Source organism: Vipera berus, assembly GCF_964194415.1.
Source record: "Vipera berus genome assembly, chromosome: 6".
NCBI classification, from domain to species: Eukaryota; Metazoa; Chordata; class Lepidosauria; order Squamata; family Viperidae; genus Vipera; species Vipera berus.
In genome coordinates, this window is record NC_138208.1 from 76,718,700 (window position 1) to 76,744,165 (window position 25,466).

The 25,466-nt window shown below is 38.0% G+C and overlaps 1 protein-coding gene across 8 annotated transcripts in view; it reads left to right on the forward strand.

Annotated features, from left to right (window-relative positions):
- The window catches only part of ERC1 (ELKS/RAB6-interacting/CAST family member 1), a 157,033-nt gene that overhangs the window by 15,642 nt on the left and 115,925 nt on the right, over positions 1-25,466 (forward strand). For 4 of the 8 annotated variants that reach the window (XM_081331581.1, XM_081331584.1, XM_081331586.1 and 1 more), the window contains exons 3-8: positions 11,377-11,793; positions 14,208-14,282; positions 15,273-15,428; positions 17,281-17,373; positions 19,542-19,709; positions 24,265-24,432. In XM_081331581.1, coding sequence (XP_081187707.1) covers positions 11,377-11,793; positions 14,208-14,282; positions 15,273-15,428; positions 17,281-17,373; positions 19,542-19,709; positions 24,265-24,432 — 1,077 coding nt within the window. The remainder of the gene's footprint in view (positions 1-11,376; positions 11,794-14,207; positions 14,283-15,272; positions 15,429-17,280; positions 17,374-19,541; positions 19,710-24,264; positions 24,433-25,466) is intronic. The other 4 variants (XM_081331583.1, XM_081331585.1, XM_081331588.1 and 1 more) reach the window with 2 other exon arrangements.

A 25,466-nucleotide genomic window follows, 5' to 3' on the forward strand; every position in this document is an offset into this window, starting at 1 on the left:
TTTCTGAAATATAAGCAAATTGATTCCGGTCTTTCTTCTGTTTGATTATCAGGCATATTCATCAAAAAATCTCCCTAGTAACATTTTATTTCATGGTTACTATGACAGTTGGGTATGTACTACCTTTTGAAAATGGATGATTCATCCCGATGTTCTTGTCACTCTTTTTGGTTGATGGAAAGTCTTAACACTAGATCAATTTATTTTTATTGGCTGTAATTAATGACAGATCTAACTAACAGTTCAATTAAGAAAAGTAAGCAGGCATGCTTTACATGACTTTCTTTTTTTACTATCTTCATACATGTTTTTATAATCTTAATTCAAATTAGAATTTAGGAACATTAGAATATGAAGTTTTGAGATGCAGTCATTAGGTATAATTTATAGATATTAAAAAAGCATCACATGATTTGTCATATCATTTTTTTAGGTTCTAGTTTAAAATCTCTGTTAGTTTTTTATTGTTTTTTTCCTCCAAAAGTAATTAGCTTCTAATATTCCTAACCAGTTCTCAGGTTCCCTGTTTCAATTTGGCTGATAAAAAGTATGCTTATCATAAATAAATGTGAAGTCTGCCCAAACTTCATAGTTATCTTGACTTGTAAATGAAATATTTAAGAGCATTATTGAATGAGCAACGATCAAAAGTGGAAGACAGAGGATTCAAGAAAGAGTTTATACAGTTAAATACTAGATTGGCTATGATCCAAGAAATTATTTTCTCAAACATGTCCTAAAAAGGGAATGGGAAATGCAAGTAGAAACTGCCTGTAAAATAAACAGTAGTACAGTACATCCTTTTCTTAGGCAAATAGTGCATCCAAAAATGCAGCGTAGGGATTAATTATCTCAATGGATAATTGAATAAGCCACTTTTGGTAAAACCTTGCAAGTCACGAAGGATACAGCCAATCTGTGGAGGATCACTTTTTATGTCAAAACACATTATCTAGATTGGTGATTACAAGTAAATCAAACATCATATAAACATACATCATTGAAATCATAATAATATTAATATGACTGTTCATCATAGCACAACTCTCCCTTGCTTTAGGAAGCCCACAATAATCCAATCCAGATAGCAACTGCTGGTAGTGGAAAGGAGAATCAAGTCTTACAAAATTATAATTATAAAGAGCCTTAGTGGAGCAGTGGGCTAATGCCTCCCTAAGTAACACCAGCTGCCTGCAATTAGTGCAGGTTCGCATCCCACCAGGCTCAAGGTTGACTCAGCCTTCCATCCTTCCGAGGTAGGTAAAATGAGGACCCAGATTGTTGGGGGCAATAAGCTGACTTTGTAATAATGCCGCTTGGGGGGGGGCGAAAGCCCTAATAAGCAGGCATATACATAGAATGAAGGCTATTGCTAAGCACATTGATTTGTGCTTCTTAGATTGTAAGCCGCCCTGAGTCTTCGGAGAAGGGCGGGATATAAATGGGATTAAAATAAATAAATAAAATAAATAATTGTTTCCCGATGGACAGAGAATGGGTAAGCCCCCTGTAGTTCTTTTGCCAGGTCAGTAACATCAGTTTTCCAAACATAGCTGGAAGTCATCTAAGCAGGTTTTCTTTCAGTCCATCAGTTACGGCCTTCACTGGAAATCTTAACCGCAGGACATGAGTGAGAATGCTGCCGTTGCTTGCTAGTATGTTGATATACCTCTAAAAGACACATGCACCACTACAAATAGCGTCGAGCACTTTATTAAAGCTAGGTTGCTCAGCAACATATGAAACGGAATGCCAAGTTCTTATGCTCTGTGTAGCATCTTATTTAGGTTCCCTTGTTGTGGGTACAGACAAAAGATGATACAGACATTGTATGTTGGGATGTGGCCTGAGAACAGAAGTGAACAAAAGAGTATTTATTGATTTTATCCAATTTAGAAGCTGCCCAGACCCAATTAACTCTGGGTTGCTCACAACAACAAAAAAAACAGGCAGACTTACAGACAGACAGATCAATCTAATATTTAGGCATGAAGCTGAAAACCAGGAGACCTTGAGTTCTAATTCTGCCTCATGTATGAAAGCTGGCTGGGTAATTTTGAACCAGTCTCTCTCTCTCTCTCTCTCTCTCTCTCTCTCTCTCTCTCTCTCTCTCTCTCTCTCTCAACTCACTCCACGGGGGAAAATAGTAGCAGAAAGGTCTATTACAGGGGTAGGCAACCTCGGCTCTTTTATGACTCATGGACTTCAACTCCTGAGCCAGCATGGAAGTCCATGAGTCATAAAAGAGCCGAGGTTGCCTACCCCTGGTCTATTAGGTATGTCCTCTGCCTTGAGTTATTTATAAAAATAACAGGCAGGATAAAAATAATCTCCAAACACAGAATCCATTCCCCCAACGTCCTCCCAACAGTAGATGTCCATAGAACATATACTAATAAGGGTATATTGGAGCTGCGGCTCTTTTGTTATGCATGATCACAATGTAACAATCTTCATGACCAGGGTTAGTTATTAGTTATTAGTTATTTCTTATTTTTAAACTTTGTGTTAAGCAGAAAAGTGATTCCTCTTTCTGATTAACAGAACTTAACCTCCCCACCCCCCCGAAAAAAAAAATCTGGAAAGTTTTACCGGCAAAGAATAAACAAAGAATCAAACATATATTCTGCATATATTCTCACGTATTCTTCATTGCAATTAGTCAAATAATAATAAAGCATTTGAAAAATTGGATAAAATATAAAAATTACATTTGGCTCGATGGAATATATCCTACTGCGCATATTTGAAAAAAAATCCATGTAGAACTAAAAGCCAACATTAAATGACAACTGAAGGCGGGCTTGAAATGAAAAGGAATAATTTGTCGTAGCTGACCTCTAACCACCACCAGGATTTACTCAGGATGTGAGTCTTCCCTGCAGGAATATGTGATCATTGAATGCTGTATCTTAAATGTCAGGTCTGTAGTCTATCTTTTATAAGGGGCAAAAGAAAACATTAGGACTATTTAATTAGTCTTTAAATAAAAATAGCCCAGAAGGAACAGGGGAAAAAAATAAAGACATAAACCAACCCTGATAGAACAAGAGGCCGTAGCCATTAATAGGAGAGCAGCTAGTGGAGAATAGAGAAGTGACCACGTTGCAGAAAAGGGAACAAAGCAAAAGAGCCCAGAAGCTAAATAGAAAACAGGGTTATAAAGCTGTAACTAGAGCTTAAGTGTTAAGGAGATGCTAAAGGCAAACAAATGTTATGCTTATTAAAAATAAATAAACCCTGAATCAAGACTTAAACCAGGGATTTCAAAAGACTGCATGGCTATGGGCTCATAGAGCTTTGGTTTCCATCTTTACTTCCAAGGTTGCAGTTTCCCAAACAAAACTGGATATGCATTTGGGGGGGGGGGGTGTTTCCAGACGCAGAGATCCTGCTGAAAGAGCAAGTGGCAGGTGTGGCTAGGAAGGCCTTTGCCCAGATTCATCTCTAGTGCACCAGTTGTACCCTTTCTCTTGGGAGAGAGGAAGTGAGCCTCCTGCGTTGTGGTGCCTGCCCTCTGGGACAGCATTCTGCTGGCATTTCAAAGAGGCCTGATCCTGTCGTCCTTCGAATGGGACTTGAAGACCAGGCTTTTTCTGCAGGCCCCAAAATAGGTTGCAGTATGTGCCCATTTGAGTTGAACTGTTGTTGTGGGTCTATTTTTCTTGATATATCTTTTTATTTCTTTTGTTGGTCCAGTGGACCGTAGTCCAGTGGATTATGGTTTTATTTTTAATTGGTGTTGCCCAGGCTCACAGTTGATTTGGGTGTCCATAGAAATCTAAATTAGAAGTAAACAAGCATCTAAAACCCTGGCTGAGATTTATGGCTTTTGGAAAGTAATGTGATGTTGGGAACAGAGAAATTTTTCTGCATTGAGATCAATCCCTTCAAGAGATTCCTTCAGCTTTTGTTGATTGTTGTTCCATTGTGGTCTCTGTCTGTGTCTCTTTGGAGCTCATTCTTTCTGAAGTGGATAAGGGAGAGCTCAGAGACTTCTTTCCTTTTGAAGCATATGTTTGGATAAAACCACAGAGCAAGTTGGGAGTACATTCATGCACATATTTTATTTCATTGTGGTTGAAGAAAAACATGAAAACCCCAAGTTAAGAGAGTATTTATACCCACCCACCTACCAAATATCTCTGTCTCCAGTCTTGATCAATATTGGGTATGAATCTTGAGTGTGTTGGAAAGCTTGAATGCGGTTAAAGATAGATGGAGCCAGCAGAGCTTTGCTTTCAGGTCATGCTTAGAGAGCAAAGAATTTTAGAGAATCAAGTGAGGAGGAAAGTATTTTACTCATTCAACAACAGCACAAAAAACAATTTTTAAAATCACACTGAACTACTTTAGTAGCCATAGTGAATCATTGCATAGAAAGACGGAACAGAGACATCTATGTTAATATGAAAAAAAAATGAAAAGCCCCGATACATTTGCATGAGTCATTTCATCAAACGCTTAAAAAAAAGATTGATTTGTTTCAAACTAGTGGGGACCTATTGTATGGAAATATTAAAGTATGCAGGTTTAAGGATCATGAGGGCAAATTTCAGGGAGTTTGAGTAAAGCAAATAATATTGTACTTATACCTACCTATATGCATTTCAGTGTCTCTGTCTCCCACTTAAGGTGTAAGTCTAGTTCAGGGGTAGCTATGCTGGCTCAGGAATTCTGGGAGTTGAAGTCCACGAGTCATAAAAGAGCCAAGGTTGCCTACCCCTGGTCTAGTTGAAGAAAAGTAAAGGAAAGATGTTGTTGTTGTTATAATAATGAAATGCAAAGGGGAAAAAAATCTTACACTGGATAGTAGAAGTTGAATAACACAAGAATAAATTATAAATAATACATAAATAAAAACATGGGGAAACTGTCTAGTAACACATTTTCCCTTCTATTGGGTTTATTTCTCCAGCCACTAACCACAACCTAGGTATAAATGCTCTATGTCAGTGGTGGCGAACCTGTGGCATGCGTGTCAGAGGCGGCACTCAGAGCCCTCTCTGTTGGCACGCATGCCACCGCCAGCAGCAGCAGGTCCATCAGGCTGCCACTGCCGCCCAGAGCAGGAGCCCCGCCCAGCACAAAGGAGGTGAAGCAGCCGACTAGCAAGCTCAAGTACAGGTGGCAGAGCAGAGGTCACCAACCATTGTCGATTGGTGGACTGGAAGAAAAGGGAGGGGGAAGCATTTTACATGCGTCCATGTGCGCACGGGGCTGTGAGCACGCACGCGCTGCAGATGGAGTGGGGCTAGTGCCTGCGTGATACTCACTAGCCCTGCCCCGTTCTTGCGTGGTCCAGCACCTTGTATCTGCACCCCGTGGTGCGGCGGTGGCCATTTTTGCGCCTTGCTGCACGATGGTCCATTTTTGCGCCCCTGGCTTTTGCGTGCCAGAGGTGGCACTCAGAGGCACCTCCCCCCCACCTGAGGGCACCACAATACTGATGCGGCCCTGGCACTTTGCGATAAATAAGTGGGTTTGGGGTGGCAGTTTGGGCACTTGGTCTCTAAAAGGTTCGCCATCACTGCTCTATGTTAAAACCTTAAAGATTATTGCTACATTTATTTGAGTCCATATTCCAAATGTCTAAATTTGCCCTGCTTTTTAATATAGTATAATGGGAAACCGTTTTTGCTGGTTGAACTTCTGTTATAGATATACATTGTCAATGAAGCCATTGCTGCTTGTTCCCCACATTTGGACTTCCAATCTGATATCATCAGCAAAGTTTCTCTTTTCCAGTATTGTGCTAAATTTGTCCTTGCTGCCATCAGAATATGATAAATTGTGCTAATATTCGTTTATGTTTTCTGGAATTATACCTTATCTGGAGATCACATTCAGGAAGGAGAGCCAGCTGCTCTACCCCTCAGCCTCCCTGTACATTATGGCGGCTGCATGACCTCATCCCAGAAGTGGACATCATTTTGGAACAACCACAGTTCCTTGTAGCCAATCCCAAAATGGTGCCCATTTCTGAGATGGCGCCACACAGCCTAGTTGTCAGAAGGCTTTTATGATGAATCAGCTCTACAGAAGGAGATCTACAGAAGAGGTAAGTCACTGAGACATGATGGGGGAGAAAAATGGGGGAACCCAGCGTGGTGGGAAGCAGGCCCAAACCCTGGAAGGACTCAGCAAGGTGGGATGGGAAAAAAGATAGGTGCACGGTAGCATCCCTGCAGTCAGTCACAAAGTGGGTGGATTGCCAAGTGCCTAAATTTTGTTCATGTGACGGCAGGGGTGCTACAGCGGCTATAGTTTCCAACAGGGGTCATAAGCCCCTCGTAAGCTCGTAAGTTCCACTCATAATTTTAGATGGTCGCTGAATGAACAGTCATACGTCAAAAAACTAGTTGTATTTCTTTTGAAGTTTTGCATCTATTTTATCTTACAGTTTTCAATTTATTCTGTCCGTTTCTTATTGCAATCAATTTATATATACACTGTGACAAGTGATCTTGATTTTTTATAAATATTTCAAATTCTGTCAGCCCTTCTCAATGTCTCTTTTTATTCTTCTAGCTATTTGTAAGTACATCAATTATTGTACATTTCTAATAAGCAGTTCTTGCTAATGTCTTTAGACTGTTTCATGAGTCTTGATGCAGCATATTGGCATATGTGAATACATATTTCTTACTGTAGCTGTCCTTGAAATAAAAGATATTTGATAGTGAAGCTAATGGAGAAGTCACCAGACTTCCCCTTATTTTTAGAAACAAGAGATATAATTGTTTCACTCACCAATTAATACTATACATTGTCCATGAAGCATGTATGACTTCTCTCTGGATGGTACTACAATATTTTATAATACTGTAGACTTTCACCTGCTAAAGTTTGTTCTGTTTTGTTCAGTAGAGTCTGTAGACTAAGCGGTTAATGCTACTACAATTTTATTACATTTTGTTGAATCTATTTTTGATTTTAAACTGTTGTAAGATGTTATTCATTAGAAAGACAAGAGTCAAATTTCAATATCAATAAAAATAATCTTTCCTGTGTTATCAAATCATTCTCCCTTTGTGTGTTTTATGGTAGGTTACATTGGGTGAATTTAATTCAGATGACCATCAGGTATACTACTGCGGGCAAGAATCCCTCAGAAGAAATGGAGTAGCCTTCATAGTCAATAAAAGAGTAGGAAAAGCAATACTGGGATACAATCCTCAAAATGACAGAATGATCTCAGTTCGAATCCAAGGCAAACCATTCAATATCACAGTAGTCCAAGTCTATGCCCCAACCACCGGTGCTGAAGAGGATGAAATTGACCGGTTCTATGAAGCCCTACAGCACCTTATAGAACTAACACCAAAAAATGATGTCCTTATCATCATGGGGGATTGGAATGCTAAAGTAGGAAGCCAAAAGATAACTGGAATAACAGGCAAGTTTGGCCTTGGAGTACAAAATGAAGCAGGGCACAGGTTGATAGAATTTTGTCAAGAGAATATGATGGTCATAGCAAACACTCTTTTCCAACAACCCAAGAGACGGCTCTACACATGGACATCACCAGACGGTCAACACAGAAATCAGATTGACTATATGCTCTGCAGCCAAAGATGGAGAAGCTCTATACAGTCAGTAAAAACAAGACCAGGAGCTGACTGTGGCTCAGACCATGAGCTTCTCCTTGCAAAGTTTAGGCTTAAACTGAAGAAAGTAGGGAAAAGCACTAGGCCACTCAGGTATGAATTAAATCATATCCCTGTTGAATATACAGTAGAGGTGGCAAATAGATTTAAGGAATTAGATCTGATAGACAGAGTGCCTGAAGAACTATGGACAGAGGTTCGCGACATTGTACAACAGGTAGCAACTAAAACCATCCCAAAGAAAAAGAAATGCAAGAAAGCAAAATGGCTGTCTGAGGAAGCTTTGCAAATAGCTGAGGAAAGGAGGGAAGCAAAAGGCAAGGGAGAAAAACATAGATATGCCCAATTGAATGCAGAATTCCAGAGAATAGCTAGAAGAGATAAGAATGCCTTCTTAAATGAACAGTGCAAAGAAATAGAAGAAAACAATAGAATAGGGAGGACCAGAGATCTTTTCAAGAAAATTGGAGAGATGAAGGGAACGTTTAATGCAAAAATGGGCATGATAAAGGACCAAAATGGCAGGGACCTAACAGAGGCAGAAGAGATTAAGAAGAGGTGGCAAAATTACACAGAAGAACTATACAAGAATGCGCTTAACGTCCCAGATAATCACAATGAGGTGGTCACTGACCTCGAGCCAGACATCCTAGAATGTGAAGTGAAGTGGGCCTTAGAAAAGCTGAGCAACAACAAAGCTAGTGGAGGTGACAGTATTCCAGCTGAGCTATTCAAAATCTTAAAAGACAGTGCAGTAAAAGTGCTACACTCAATTTGCCAGCAAATTTGGAAAACTCAACAGTGGCCACAGGATTGGAAAAGATCAGTTTACATCCCAATTCCAAAGAAAGGCAGTGCCAAAGAATGTTCAAACTATCGCACCATTGCACTCATTTCTCATGCTAGTAAAGTCATGCTTAAAATCCTACAAGCTAGACTTCAGCAGTATGTGGATCGAGAACTACCAGAAGTACAGGCAGGATTTCGAAGAGGCAGAGGAACTAGAGATCAAATTGCCAACATACGCTGGATCATGGAGAAAGCTAGGGAGTTCCAGAAAAACATCTACTTCTGCTTCATTGACTATGCTAAAGCCTTTGATTGTGTGGATCATAACAAACTGTGGCAAGTTCTTAAAGAGATGGGAGTACCAGACCATCTTATTTGTCTCTTGAGAAACCTATATGCGGGTCAAGAAGCAACAGTGAGAACTGGACATGGAACCACTGATTGGTTCAAAATTGGGAAAGGAGTCCGGCAAGGCTGTATACTGTCGCCCTGCCTATTTAACTTATATGCAGAGCACATCATGAGAAAGGCAGGGCTAGATGAATCAAAAGTTGGAATTAAGATTGCCGGAAGAAATATCAACAACCTAAGATACGCAGATGATACCACTCTAATGGCAGAAAGTGAAGAAGAACTAAAGAGCCTCTTGTTGCGGGTGAAGAAGGAGAGTGCAAAACTTGGGTTGAAACTTAACATTAAGAAAACCAAGATCATGGCATCTGGCCCTCTCAATTCCTGGCAAATAGATGGGGAAGAAATGGAGGTAGTGACAGATTTTATTTTCCTGGGCTCCAAGATCACTGCAGATGGGGACTGTAGCCAAGAAATTAAAAGACGCTTAAAAGATGGGGAGGAAAGCCATGGCAAATCTAGACAGCACACTAAAAAGCAGAGACATCACCCTGTCAACAAAAGTGCGTATAGTCAAGGCTATGGTCTTCCCAGTTGCAATGTATGGCAGTGAAAGTTGGACCATAAGAAAGGCTGAGCGCCAAAGAATTGAGGCCTTTGAACTATGGTGCTGGAGAAGACTCCTGCGAGTTCCTTGGACTGCAAGGCGATCAAACCGGTCAGTCCTAGAGGAGATCAATCCTGACTGCTCTTTAGAAGGCCAGATCCTGAAGCTAAAACTCAAATACTTTGGCCACCTAATGAGAAGGAAGGACTCACTGGAGAAGAGCCTAATGCTGGGAAAGATCGAGGGCAATAGAAGAAGGGGACGACAGAGAATGAGGTGGCTGGATGGAGTCACTGAAGCAGTAGGCGTGAGCTTAAATGGACTCCAGAAGATGGTAGAGGACAGGAAGGCCTGGAGGAATGTTGTCCATAGGGTCGCGATGGGTCGGACACGACTTCGCAGCTAACAACAACAACATTGGAAGAAAATGCATCAGGTCTTGCTAAGATAGCTATTTGAACAGTTCTAGCATGTAAAATTGTAGTTTTATTTTTGATACCATTGGAATATCTTCCTATTTGCTTTCATAAACAAAAAAAAAGTTTTCTCTGTTCTATGAATCTAATAAAATGTATGTATTTATTTATTTATTATTGGGACTTATATGCCGCCTTATGCCAAGGTGTTTCTGTTCTTTCATATGTGGCATACTTCTGTTCCTTGGATTCGTTTTGACTATTTTCTGTTAATGTAGACATGAACATAATGTTCTTTGCTTGACCTAGTTGAGTTGAAAAGTGTTCTACTGACAAGCTACTTAATTTGTAAACATTTTTAATCTCTTTTCTACTCTATTGCCTTTCAGATTATTTAACAACAGAGTAGTTTTAAGATGAGGGACGCGGTGGCTCAGTGGGTTAGGACGCTGAGCTTGTCGATCAGAAGGTCGGCAGTTTGGCGGGTCGAATCCCAAGTGCCGCGTAACAGAGTAAGCGCCTGTTACTCGTCCCAGCTTCTGCCAACCTAGCAGTTCGAAAGCACGTAAAAATGCAAGTAGAAAAATAGGGACCACTACGGTGGGAAGGTAACAGCGTTCCGTGCGCCTTTGGCGTCTAGTCATGCCGGCCACATGACCACGGAAGACGTCCTCGGACAAGCGCTGGCTCTTCGGCTTTGAAACGGAGATGAGCACCGGCCCCTAGAGTCGGAAACGACTAGCACACATGTGCGGGGGAACCTTTACCTTTACCTTTACCTAGTTTTAAGATCAACTTTTTAATGTAAAATTCTACAGTATGATAGCCCTATTAGACATCTGTTATTAACTCCTTTTTAGATATTCTATAAGGGTTTGAACAACATGCAATAAATTTTATTGATTAAACATCTGATCATATCAAAAAGCTACTGGAACACTACCCAAAACACAGTAAAACATATTCATACCAAATGGTCACCTGTGCTGTCAAACTCAATTTGTTTTAGGTAGGCTATCTTCTTAATAATGGTCTTTGATATGAAAATTGCAGCCTTCCTAGTAATATGCAAATTCATTCCCTATAAGAGGTATACTCTTTATCCCGATTATCCCAAAATTAGTTTTTAAACAAGATTCTAAGTAAACATCCATTTCCTCAGGATATAGTTTGCAGTTATACAGGATTTATATGATACCTTCAAAAGCAGATGCGCCAACATATACAATCTTTCTGCAAATGAAACTCTATACCGCCTGGGCCTTGGCCCTTTCAGAACTGGGCCACGCAAGCAGTGGATGAGTTTGTGAGCACATGCACGCAGCTCCACTTGTGCAAGTGGTGGGTGTTTGCGCTCACCTATGAAGCTACATTTATGCGGGCTGTGGGCGTGGGTGCTTGCCGCTTGCACAAATGGGGCTATGCACCTGCCTACTGCTCACACAGAGCTATCCCCTCCCCCCTGCCAGGCTGCCAAGCCGGAAAGGTTGGAGACCGCTGCTCTATGCAATCTCTCATATTTTAATTGTTCAAAACGTGTCCTAAATCTGTACTGTATTTCTTCTTAATGAAATGATTACTGATTCGGGTGTTTATTTTTCAGCATATGCAGATGACTATTCAAGCTCTTCAGGATGAGCTTAGGATCCAGAGGGACCTGAACCAACTTTTCCAGCAAGACACTAGCAGTAGATCCAGTGAACCGTTACTTACAGAACTTACAGAAGAAAACTTCCAACGGCTTCATGCAGAGCATGAGCGCCAAGCCAAGGAACTCTTCTTGCTACGCAAAACCCTGGAAGAAATGGAGTTACGCATCGAGACTCAGAAACAGACCTTAAATGCTCGTGATGAGTCAATTAAAAAGTTACTGGAAATGCTGCAGAGCAAGGGATTGTCTGCAAAAGCCACCGAGGAAGATCATGAACGGACAAGAAGGTTGGCAGAGGCTGAAATGCACGTTCATCACCTGGAAACCTTACTAGAGCAAAAGGAAAAGGAGAACAGCTTGCTCAGAGAAGTGAGTTATTCACTTAATCCATCTAATCTTGCACTATTTTTCCCCCCTTGTTTTATCTTTCGATAGAAGCAAGCGGTTGCCAATTTTTCTAACCTGATTAAAGCAGTGCACACCTTACTCTGGAACCTACACTTGCTTGAGTGCAAAATGGTTTCTTATTCATAATTCATTCTGACCTCACATATCATTTGATAAATTCTATGTGTATGGAGTTGGGATGTATCTGGGAATAATATCAAAATATCAGAAAACGATTGGAAAACGATTGACATTTGAAATTTTGAGTTGTGAATATCCATATATATTTATGTCTGGATTCATACATTGAGAGGTTATCACTCAAGAACATGTCTAAATAAGCAACATATTTATGAACTTTACTTTTTGTTCTTTAGGATTCATTCTTGTGCAGGGAAAATACTGGGAGCAATCAGGAATTTATCTTATTGTTATATAATAGCAAGTCTATTCTGTTTGTTTATAAATGTAGTCTACCGGAATCACCACAATGTTCGTATTTGATTTTACTGTCTACTTCTTTTACTGTCTACCAAGAAATCTGGGCAACAATAAAGAATGGCAGTTCTATAGTTTCCATAGAAACAGTTACTTTACTATGAAGGAAGTTTGAAACCATTTGCTGTTTTGCATCATGTTTCAAGTGGAGTAAGCATTGTTCATTGATTTTCATGTAACTTTATGATTAAATTTAAAAATTTGAAGCTAAACAGCTGAATTATTTTGGACAGAACACATTCCTATAAACAAAATCAGAGATGCATCATATAGGGCGCGAAGGCTTTCTTATAGAGAAAAAAATGCATTCCAGATTTCTTTTATGGATTAAAATCTTATTTACAGCAAATTAAAGTCAAATGATGTAAAGAGACTGGACAGCTCTATGGGAGATATACAGTACAGGTATACAGGCCTGTAAGAGGGCGCTGAAAGCTCTAACAATAAAAATACTGAAGGAGATTTTTGAAGAATGGAATCAGAAAATAGAGTCAATATCAACAATGTCAGTAATGGTGTCTCCTTCTGTGGACAGACTACATCTGAAATTAAATAAATGTTAGATGTAGAAAAAAACATATCTAACAAAATAGAGGTGATATTGAAAGTGGATTTACAATTCACAACCCAAGAGAATGATTTAGAAAAGGTTGTTTCATTGGATGTACAAAAAATTGACTGAGACTTTAAAATTTAAAAGGGAGGTATAAATAACAAGAGAATGACTTGAATAATTTTCTACTGGAAATTACAAAAGAGGCTTCTTAAAGCCTTGAAAAATTCTTTGTGATAGGACAAAGAAGAAATGAAGTTAAAACAAATTGTACAACAATATTTGAACGAACTAAACATTACAACTTCTAAAAGTAAAATGAAGGAATATAAAATTGGTTTGTTTGATCAAGATTAAAATAAGTAATCAAAATAATTACTCCTGGTCCCTGAGTGGATTTTCAGCTAACCACGACTGAAAGATGATGTATTATAGATTTGTTTAGAGATAATAGATAAATGTTTATAACCTTAGGAGTGGTGAAAAGTCATTAAACTTGTCTATACTTGTGATTAATTTTGGAGATCACTTCTTTATATATTTCTTTTCTCTTTTTTATTCGATTCTTTTCTTTTCCTTTTTTTCCCCTTGCACTTATTACTCCTTTCTATTTTCTTTTACTTTAGTCTTGATGCTTACACTACACCAATATTTAATATCTTATGCTAATATATAATGTGATTTAATATTTCTGGATCTTTCATTATGAAAATTGCTCTAAAAATGGGAGGAAAATTACTGCATGATTTGTTTGTAATTATTCTAGTCCAAGAATAATTGTGGTCTAGCGTAAAACAGTTTTGTGTTTTGAATGTTTTAGTCCAAGCATTTTTGTTTTGCTCTTTCTTACCTATAGAGCAGTTATGTCAGCTGCACATTAATTGTTTTGATGAACAGTTCCTTGTTATCACTGTGGAAAAAGCTGTCGTCATCAGTAACTAGGTGGTTGCTACTCTGGGCATGTAGGAGTATTGCTGGCACAGATGCTTTATCAGCTTGTTAAGTACATACCAGATTGTTGCTGTTATTTATTAATCCTGTTTTTCCCCCCAAGTATTTTGTTCTCCTGGAAGCCGAAAGTTTGAAAAGATCATTGCTAATAGGTATTAAAAATGTTTAAAGTTGTTTAAGCTATTACTTTTGATTATGCTGGGTTTTTTGCAGAAAATTACTGGTATGCAGTTCACTGTAGCTGTTTCTTGGTTGTATAAAAAATAATAACCATAGCACTACCAGGAAAAAAGATGGAATCATTTACCTAGAATACTTTTTCTATGAAACCGAGAAGTTAAATTCGATGCTGTTGCATTTAGGTATCTACCTAATGTTTATTCTTCTTAAACAGGAGATGCACCGTCGTTTTGAAAATGCTCCTGATTCTGCCAAAACTAAAGCTTTACAGACTGTTATAGAGATGAAGGTAAAAGAAACCAATTCTTTCTATCAAATTGGAATTGTTTTTCTCTTTAATTTTTTGAATTTTCATCCTGACATGTTGTATAATACACTGATTCCTTTTTAGTATTTCTGCTATTGTCAGGAGAATTTTAGAGTATTGGTGTATAAATGTGCAGGACTATTTGTATCTGGTTTATGTCATATATGTGAAATGAATGTCTCCTTTACCTGTTGTCATAATTGTTGTCACTAATTTTTTTAATGTATGCTTATTTGTTTTATATTCTAAATAATTGGGTTTCATGGGAAGGATTTTAATATAAAATAGTTTCAATAACAAGGAAATACTTGTTCTATTGGAAACAGGAAGAAAATATTACAGAATTTTTTAACAAATAGTACATCCTTTGAAAGGACTTGTATGTCAGCATAGCTGTTTTCATTGAATGTACAGATAAATAGTTCTGACTGTTGCAGAAATGTGCACATTTTTTTAATTTGCCTCCAAGTTCTCAATGTATTCACAGTGTTATTTCTGTGTTCAAAATGTCAGTTTCCATTAAAGTATCTCTGTTTAAATTGTAGATGTCTGTGGAGATTCTCAGTCATCCAGGTCATGGTTGTCCCAAAGATTTTTTTTTTCAAAAGGCAACTGAACTTTCTTGTTTTTTCCTTGAAGATGTTTCGCTTCTTATCCAAGAAGCTTCTTCTGTTCTGCTGAATGGTGAAGAATCCTCCCATTCTCCACCATTCATTCAGAACTGAAGAAGCTTTTGGGATGAGAAGCGAAATATCTTCAAGGAAAAAAACCAAAAAGTCCAGTTGCCTTTTGAAAAAAAACACCTTTGGGTTAAATTGTATATGCATATTTAATAATTGCTATAGTTAAAAATTATGTATAGCCCAGTGCTACAGGGAGAAGTTTCTCAGGCATAGTCCCTCAACTCAAATGATGTTAGCAAAATATTGGCATTTTTTGAGGAAACTAAACCATTGTTCCATGTATCTGAAGGATTCTAAAATTTCTTCTATGGAACGTGGACTCCGAGACTTGGAAGAAGAAATCCAGATGTTGAAATCAAATGGTGCACTCAGCACAGAAGAACGTGAAGAAGAAATTAAACAAATGGAGGTGTATCGTAGCCATTCCAAATTTATGAAAAACAAGGTAATAACTAAACAATGCATGTTAAAAAAATAGCTTACAATTCCCCCCAAAAGTTAATGCATTCAGTAAATCATAGAACAGATAAAAGATTGGTGATCTATCTTCTTTACCAGAATTCCTTCAAATTAAGTGAAAGTGCTTAAGCAAAGCTATAAATCCATGTTACCATAATTTAAGATTGGTGAACCAAATTTGATTTAAGGCGTAGAAACCAATTTAGGCAAGTCGAACTGCCTCAACATAATAAAATAAAACTGTGTATTGTTCCTGCTCTGGTAAAATACTTAAGGGACATTTCTTGCATAAATTAATGTAAACAACTGTCCATGATATAACGAAGTGTCTTGGAGAAGATGATGACTTTGAAATTTAAGACAGATACAGGTGGAAGATCTCAAAAGGTTACAAGTGGTCATGCATCACACAAACTATAATCAATATAAATGTTTTTAGAGTCTGTTTAATGTCAGAGAAAAAGGAGGGAACTCCGAGGCCTTTTTTGAAAATGCTGAAATTGGGGTCTGCGTTATAAATTGCTGTATTAACTTTGGGCATTAGAGTAATCAGATTAAAATACACAAGCACAGATTTGCTTGCCTTATATATGTAGCTTCCAATCAGTTCAGCATTTGATATGGTTATGATTAAAGTACTAAACTGAGCTGAAAATAGTGAAAGGAAGCCAACTAGCAAATCAAATAAGTTTTTATTACAAGATTATTGTTTATAAGACATAAGTGAATAATATGGTAACTTAATGCCAAAAAGATTTATCTAAGACTCCCCAAAGAGGTGCTATTCAGTAATTCTATATTTGAAGTGCCATCACCTGCTCCCTGGAAGGTATCTGTCTCACATCACTTAATGAAAGCACAAGTAATGGGTCTTCCTGAAAGCATTCTAAGGGGTGGTTCTACATTAAATCCAGAAATGGACTGGGTACAAATGCAGCAAATAAAGTGTAACATAAATGAAAAAGCACTTTAGCAATCTTGTTTCCTTATTTTGTATCAACTGCAGTTACCAGTTAGTTTTCAAGAGCAGCATCTTGTAATAGGCATCACAGTAGTCTATAAAGAGGAGATCAAGGGGATAAAAATGATCAGAATACTCAACTACCAAAGGATTGATAGCATGTTCTAGATCAGGCATGTCAAACCCACGACGTCACGTGATGTTGCGCAACGTATTGCGACTTTTTCCCCACTGCCGGCAATGGGGTGGGCACAGTTTCGGGATGGCGCGTCCTGTCCGCGGGCCGGCAGTTTGACATGCCTGTTCTAGATGATGTCTTCTAAGACTGTGCGAAGTATGATAGCCGTTGCATATGAGTTTAAGAGAAAGTAGTTATTTTGAGGAACTGGTATTTAATCATGGCAAGCTGCTGGTATGTTTTCTACTCTTTGCATCTCTTCAAATAGAGGAAGGTTAAGAGGAAAATAAGGGACGCAGTGGCTCAGTGGGTTAGGACGCTGAGCTTGTCAATCAGATGGTTGGCAGTTTGGCGGGTCGAATCCCGAGTGCCGCGTAACAGAGTGAGCACCTGTTACTCGTCCCAGCTTCTGCCAACCTAGCAGTTCGAAAGCACGTAAAAATGCAAGTAGAAAAATAGGGAGCACTACGGTGGGAAGGTAACAGCGTCCCGTGCGCCTTTGGCGTCTAGTCATGCCGGCCACATGACCACGGAGACGTCCTCGGACAAACGCTGGCTCTTTGGCTTTGAAACGGAGATGAGCACCGGCCCCTAGAGTTGGAAACGACTAGCACGCATGTGCGGGGGAACCTTTACCTTTACCTTTTACGAGGAAAATATTTTGCTCTAAATGTAAAAAAAATAACAATGTCATGGCAGGTAGAGCAACTGAAGGAAGAGCTGAATACCAAAGAGGTTCAAGGGGAGGAACTGAAAAAAAAAGTGACTGATCTCCAGACAGAGGTCTCTGCCGTAAGACTGACGTTTCTTTATACAGCGCCGCTCTGCCAGCTTTCTGGGGTGGCTTACTTTCCTTATTTTACCCTCTGCAACTCTAAAGAGCAAGAAAACTAACAGTTCTGCATCTGTCCTTATTCACACCTGATTGATATATTACAGTATATAATCTGCTCCTTTGAGCGCCCAATTTTAGTTGCTCACCTTAAAAGATCACTACAGTTGCATGAATTGTAATTTTAGCGCTTAGAAAGAATAGGAAAGGAAATTGTCACAGCATGTTGCATATCTTTTGGGATGCATGTATTAAGCTTTTGAAATGAATAGCAACGTTTGCCCATTCTAATTTGAGCTAGCACAGGTAGTCTTGTTTTAATAAGCTGGCATAGTTTTAATAATCTGTTAGGGGCATAAATATGTATCTTGTGTTGCTTTAACTTCCTGGAATGATGCTTTTTACATATCATGCATGGACACATTTGATGTCTTCCATAGTTTTATGATTTATTGTATGCAGCAAATTCAATTTCTAGTTCTAGTAAAATGCAATTCTCTGGTATATATTTAAAAGAGAAATTTTACTATTTGAAAATGTGAGTTAATCTTTGATCTTGAATCCATTCTGTGCTTCTTTCTAGGTGGAAACATTTTTTCAGATTTTTTTAAAATCCCGCCTTTATTATTTCATAAGTAACTCAAAGCAGCAAACATACCTAATACTCCTTCCTCTTTTTGCCCAGAACAACAACCCTGTGTGGTATGTTGGACTGATAGACAGCAGTCACCCAGCTGGCTTTCATGCCTCAGGCTGGTCTAGAACTCAGTCTCCTGGTTTCTGAGCCAGCACCACTATACCAACATTTGTGTGTTTGAGAGACTTGATTTGTTGATTTTGAAAGTTTCTGAATGTTGTGTCCTGTCTCATGAATCCAGTTGTCTAATTATCATATTAGGAAATAGGAAATTACTATTTTTCATCTTAAAAATTAAATCTTAAGGCAAAAATGAAATGAAGATACACCTGTCTTTAAGGTCAAGTATAGATAGTATTCATAACAAAGGAAGACTAAATACTCTGCTTTTTGGCATCTTGGTATTACTATTAGAGCTAAAGATATTTTTAAACAGCTGGAAGTATATTGAAGGAAAAAAAGATTACTATTTATTATTTAAATTCCTTCCATGGGCTGGGGTCAACAGTATGATGCCCACAGATATAAAAGCATATTTTGGCCCCAGAAGATTTTACCCAAAATGATGGAATGAATTGAGATTGCTAATTTTTGTCAGATTTTGACTTTCTTGCTCAATTTTACTGCATGAAATTTCGTCAGATTTTAATGTTCTTGTATGAAATCTAGCAAGATTTTGCCATTTTCACATAAGATTTTAAAATATGGCCAGCATATTATAAGACTAGCTACACTTCAACTAGTAGTTAATTATCCCCAAGCCTTGAAAACAAGCTTTAAAATGAACTGAAACTACGTTTGCCCGTGCATGTTGCTCTGCTTTACATTTATATACTGCTCAAAAAAATAAAGGGAACACAAGATAAGACATCCTACTATTAAATACAGTACATTGTGTTGTTTAACTGTTCCCTTTATTTTTTGAGCAGTATATTTTATCCTGCATCTCTTGAGGTCTGAGGAAGCATATCAAGCTAAAATGAAAAAAGATGTGAAGAAATAATAATGCAGACGTGTCATAAATCCTAGTGATAGTTTTCATCAAATCTGAACAATTTCTGCTTATTAAAAGCCAGGGTTTCTTTTCCCGCTGTTCATTTTTGAATGCTTGGGGGGGGGGGAAAGCTTATGCTATGACTGATTTCCTTGGCATTTGGGCCTTTTTCAACTTTAGCTTTCCACAATTGTGAGGCTATTGGTTATAAGAGAAGCTATTTACTACAACTATAGTCTTAACGGTCTTCCTATCAAGGAGTTTTCTTGTAAGAATGCTTTATTCTCTTTTCCTCAAAAACTCTTTTAACATTACACAAAAGCATGCTTTCAGGTTTACTATTCCTTTATTCAGATCCCTTGATGCCATACCTTGAGACTGCTGGGAATGTTGTTCTAAACTGGAATTAAGCAATTTCCATAAGGCTTCTGAAAGTTTTCTGCGGTGCATTGTTGCCATTTGATAACATATATTCTCATACTTGACTCTCCCTATAGATTGGTCAAGTGAAACAGGAACTATCCCGGAAAGATACAGAGTTGCTGGCTTTACAGACAAAATTGGAAACCCTCACAAACCAGTTTTCTGATAGCAAGCAACATATTGATGTGCTCAAGGAATCCCTCACAGCAAAAGAACAGAGGGCTGCCATCCTGCAAACAGAGGTAAACAACGTATCCTTAATACCAGGGAGTTCTGCACAATGATTAAAATATTGGGCTGTGAAATGTGCATTCCTTCTGTTTTTTTTCTCTAGTTCTTACGTTAGAAGGAAAATCTGTGACTTCCCAGTTCCAAACTTGAAACATCTCTTTAAATCATAAGCATAAGAAAGAATCTGGCCTATTCAGCAATGTCCATTAGTTAATCTATAAACATAGAATAAAGGTAATAGTTCTCTCCCATTGTTTATCAGTTGTAGCTAGTGACAAACTAGAAGATCTCTGTCATCCCCGAATGTTGATAATTCTCATGGCTTTTGATAAATGGAAATTCCATTCCCAATTACTGACATTAAACTAGAAATATCTGTAACTTGGTATCATCCATAAGCTTACCTTTCCAAATGTGATCATTTAGCTCCCGATGAGAAAAAACAATTTATTTTCATACAGAGTTAAAACTGCTTATCCATTCCTACCTCTACTCTGGGTTCTTTAATTAGCCTATAAGACACCTTGTTCTGTTTATCAGCTACTAAACTTGTTTACATCTGCACTGAAATTAAACCTGATTAAAGTTAGCTTCTTAACATCGTGGGACACTTGGATGTGGTTGTTAAGCAATTGTGTAGGTTGTTAAGCAGACAGAGTAAGAAGCATATGGGGTTCCTTGGCTGATATGGGAGATCCTATGAGGCTCTGCTCAGGAGATGAAAATCCTCCCTGTCAAAATCCAAGCAGGATTTTCAACCCATGAGCGAAGAGACACTCGTGCATGGCTTGTGCCAAACCTCCCAGGATCACACTCTTTACCATGCCATGCTGACTCTCTGCTTGGATTTCATCTACCTCTTTTCTCTAGAGGCTGGCTGAAAGAGCTGCGTGCTGAAGGAATTCAGCTTCCCTCTGTGCATGATAAGGAACTCCTTTGGTGAGATGCAAGAACAAAGCTGAAGGATTGCAGCTCCATTTCTGGACTCCACCGAAGGGGTTCAGCTCCCTTCCACGCATGGAAGCAAACTGCTTCAGTGGGCTGCAGGAACAGAGACAAAATCTTCAGGATTTTTGGCTCTGTTTCAGTGCCCCCCAAAGGAGTTAAGTTCTCTTTGGAAGGTATCTCTTTCAGCCAGCCCCAAAGATAAGAGGGAGTCCTCTGGGCAGGAGGCAGCAGCTTGCAACCTTCTCTGCCAGCTTCCCCATTGTCATTCTAGGGAAGCCGGAAGAGAACATTGCAGTCACATGATCATGGGCTGCTTGGCAACTGTTTGCAAGTGCTAACAGGTTACCAAGCACCTAATCACGTGACCTCAAGGGCGGTGGTGCAACATTTTGCGATGGCCAGGAGTACTTTATAGGCTATAAAGCATCCTTTCCAAGGCCCTTGTAATTTTCAACCATCATTACATAAATAGTCATAAGTTGAGGACTACTGGTATGAGCAAATGGTACACATAAAATTATCAATTTCATGTTAGGGTTCAGGTCTTTAAAAGAGAGAAGTTCATTTATAGAAGTCCTTTGATCTTGACATTGAAAAATAAATGACAGGGAATTGGTTACTTGGTTGCTCTAACAGTGGTATTGCCATTGGCTAATATGTTGCTTTGACATGTATTTGTGTGCTATAGATTAAATATATGTTGTGGCAGAACATGTGTACTGAAAATAATACATATGAGTGTGTTTTCTTACCTGGCAAAACTTCCATTACATTTTTAATGGAAGTGTTGAATATAACATAAATAACTGTATGTATATTTGTCTGTCTGTGTGTGTGTGTGTGTGTGTGTGTGTGTGTGTGTGTGTGTGTGTGTGTGTGTGTATAATTGCTTCCTTGGGCTAACTAAAGTTATGTATTAGCCATAAGAGGGCGCCAGTATATTATTTATTAAAATTTGTGTTCTGTTAGAATCATCAGAATAAAATTAAATAAATAGCAAATACCTAATTGGGAAACAGTTTGCAAAATACCAAATCATCATTTTCATAGCTATAAATTGAATTCTTTTTTATCAATTAAACAATTGTTTCATTTCATTGCTTTGGTTCTCAAACTTGAAATATCCTAAATTGACAAAATCCTAAATTTCAGAATATTTTTACATATGTTATTTATATTATGACTGAAAATGCTTTTTTATTTAACATTAATTTGATTTACAAAATTTATACTGTTCTTTAAATGTTTAGCCTAACAATCTGCAGTTACCTAATTTATAACCTTTCCATTTAGCAGTTTGAGGAGGGGCAAGACAGTCTTTGTGTAAAATATTATTGAATATTCCTACAAAGAGTCTGAAAGAGAAAACAAAAACTGTGCTTGAAATTGTATGATAAAAGTTATATGTAGAGCACTTTTGTGAAGCATAATGAAAAACCAAAAAATTGGCTCCAGTGGTATAGGGTTGAAGATTTCTTAAATCTGTATTACAAATTTATTTTGTGGTCTGAAAATCTTTCTCTCTTTTTTTGGCCTTTAAAGCAGTATGAGCTTCTGTTATTTAGTACGTAAATATGTATCTTCAGAGAACATGAATTAATAACAGCTGCCCGTATATTTCACATTTGTCAGTGGCCAAGAAATTCAATATGTTTCTGCATAATGAATTTCTTGGTAATTAATGAATCAGTGATATGAATTACCACGGATAACATTGGATTTATAGATTTATATTTTATGTTTTTATGTGGTATGTCTATTTTGTTTTAAGTTGGCTAAAGTTGGCAGTGACTTATATAATAGTGTTCTGAAATGCAAAATATCTTGAACTTGTTTATTCCAAAAGGCGAATAGGGACACAGGATATTGTATCAAGTTTGAATTTGCAAAAGAGGCTCTATAAATAGGCCAAGAAATTTAGAATATTTTTGTAAAAGCAAAATATAAATCAACATTTATTTTGGAATAAAATGCTTCATCTATTTTTAATTTTATTACTTTGCACATGATCACTTTGGCTTACATGAATATTGCCAAATACTTTTCTTAAAATACTTTTTGTTTGTTTTGGGATTTTTTTTTAAAGTGCCAGTTATTTTGGCCTACTCCTTACCAATTCAGTGTAGAAATATAAATTCAGTGCCCAAGAAATTTATTATTTTCCTCCTGTGAAATTATTTACTAACATTCCAGTTTTGTCCTTTCTTCATATATAAAGTAAACCTCTACTTCTATTTAATATTTAAACAAAATATTTAGGACACTCACTGTGATTTTGAATTTTAATTTTACACATGCACATTCACACGTACTCACAGACACATAGACAGGTATCCCTTGGTTAATGACTTCTTGTTTAGCAACCATTTGAACTTAACTGTATATCTGATTACAGCTTTCTAATAAATCCCTTTTCCCTGTTTGCCTAATATACACAAAAGAAATTGTAGGAAGTAATAATTTAGTTATATTGCCTAGAAGTCTGAACTGCAGTGATAGTAGAGTACATCAATTTGGTAGTCAACCATACTGGATAGCAAGAGCATTCAAAGATATAGTTTATTCCAGTTTCTAGTATAATGAGAGAATTTTCCCGGTTCTTACAAAATACAATTCGGTAATTCTTTTGAAAAGTTCCTATTTTTAACCTTCTCCATCCCTAAATCCTTTTCTAACAGTAATTCTTCATCATTTATTATTTGTTAATGAAATGTGTAAGCCTGCCTATCTATCCAATTTAAAACATCAAAAGTTGAAAGAAAGAAAGAAAGAAAGAAAGAAAGAGAAAGAAAGAAAGAAAGAAAGAAAGAAAGAAAGAAAGAAAGAAAGAAAGAAAGAAAGAAAGAAAGAAAGAAAGAAAGAAAGAAAGAAAGAAAACTCAGGTCAAGGGCCTCTCGTTAAAAACACAAAGTACCAATGCTATATATCCTCACTGAGATATCCAAACTAGCAGTCTGGCCAGTACCTGAGAGAAGAGCTAGGTCTTCATGACTTCTAAAAACCCAGTAACACTGGGGTTGCCCGTGTTTCTGGGGGAAGACTTTTCCAGGAACTGCTTCCTAGGACCTACCAGGGATCATTACCTCACTGAGGGGACTAGGAGTATGCAGAAACCATTGGAGCAAGTAACCCGGCCCCATACCATGTAGGGCTTTAAAGATGACAACCAGTACCTTGAATTGCATCCAGCAGCAACCTGGTCAGCCATAATATGATCACTTGGTGGCTGTCTGCAGAACACTGTGGGTAACTCTGTGGGTCGGGGACGCCTAAACATGATCTGATTCAAGCCCATCATTGCTTGCTCATTCCAAGATTGTGGCTTCAGCAGAATCCTATACCATAGCTTTATGATCTACTCTAAGCTGGGTCCATCAGTTGCCTGGGGCAGATTGAATAAATAGGTCCTTCTCCCTATAGTGGGGAACAGCAACAGAGAAACACAAATCCAAAAGGGAGAGATCTGCCCTCTCGGTTTACTAATTCTTAGTGGGGAAAAGAAGAAGATAAATACAGTACACATGTCTCGATCAATTATTTGTCAGCAGTGTTTACTTGCTTAAAAGCATTTTAGTGAGAAGAAACTGATTTTTTTCTTCTTCTTATGACTGAACGCAGGTAGATGCACTTCGGTTACGCCTGGAAGAGAAGGAGGCAATGTTGAACAAAAAGACTAAGCAAATTCAAGAGATGGCTGAAGAGAAGGGAACTCAAGCTGGAGAGATTCATGATCTCAAGGATATGCTTGATGTGAAAGAACGCAAGGTTAACATTCTTCAAAAAAAGGTAGGCTTACCAAATATTGTTTTTAAAAACTGAACTCTTATTTTCACCAGAATGTACTAATAGTCTTAGTTGTAAAGTTGCTTTCTGAAGCTCTTGACTGAGTCTTCTTTGACTCTAACAACAGTGAACGTATTTATATATTTATATCTCTGGCAATGAACGTATTTATAAATCCATGATAATTAACAATGATTCCTATGCTAAATTTGGCAGTACATGAATTGTAATCAATATGTGAATAAGATATCCATCTGATTAGCCTCAACTGTATTCACTGTAATATTAAATGAGTGGCAGATTCTGCATCACTTGCTAGAATGATTATGCAATCAGCACGAACATATATGATGTTTCATGCAGATTATGTAAATCACACATGCAGGTTTTTCAAAGAATAGCCTAGGACACAAGTCCCCAACCTGTGGGCTGAGGCTCATTAGTGAGCCATGTGGAGATTGCAACCAGGCCATGTAACTCGGTGGCTAGCATGCACGCGCATCCTCACTTGCATGAGCACCAGGCAAGCATGTGCACGTGCACTCCATTTGTGTGAACAGCAGGTACATGTGCACACTGCTCATGCAAATGGAGCTGCATGCCCACACTTGCTGGTCACTCACGTGGAATCATCCCCTCCCCCCCCCCACCTCCGCCAGTCCACAAAGCTGGAAACTTTGGGGAACTCTGGTGTAGGACTATTCCGGTTCTTTAGTCATAGACGCAATAATTTCATACTCATCCGGAGGGAGTATTTTCTATTTGCAGAAACTTTTAACAAGTGTGTCTTCCTGATCACTTGTTTCACAACACAATTGATAGTATCACTGAAAACATTCTATGAACTATTTTTTTTCCTTTCATCAAGTTCCTACTGAACTATTATCTCTAAGGATAATTTTGTTTTATTTTTATTTTTTTGTTGCTGCATAATTACTATAGTTCGATAGGGCGAAAGTACAGGGGCTTTAATTTCTTTTTAAAAAAAATCTATGAACTTGGATGCTTGCCACATAAAGCCATAAGTTGATACTTTC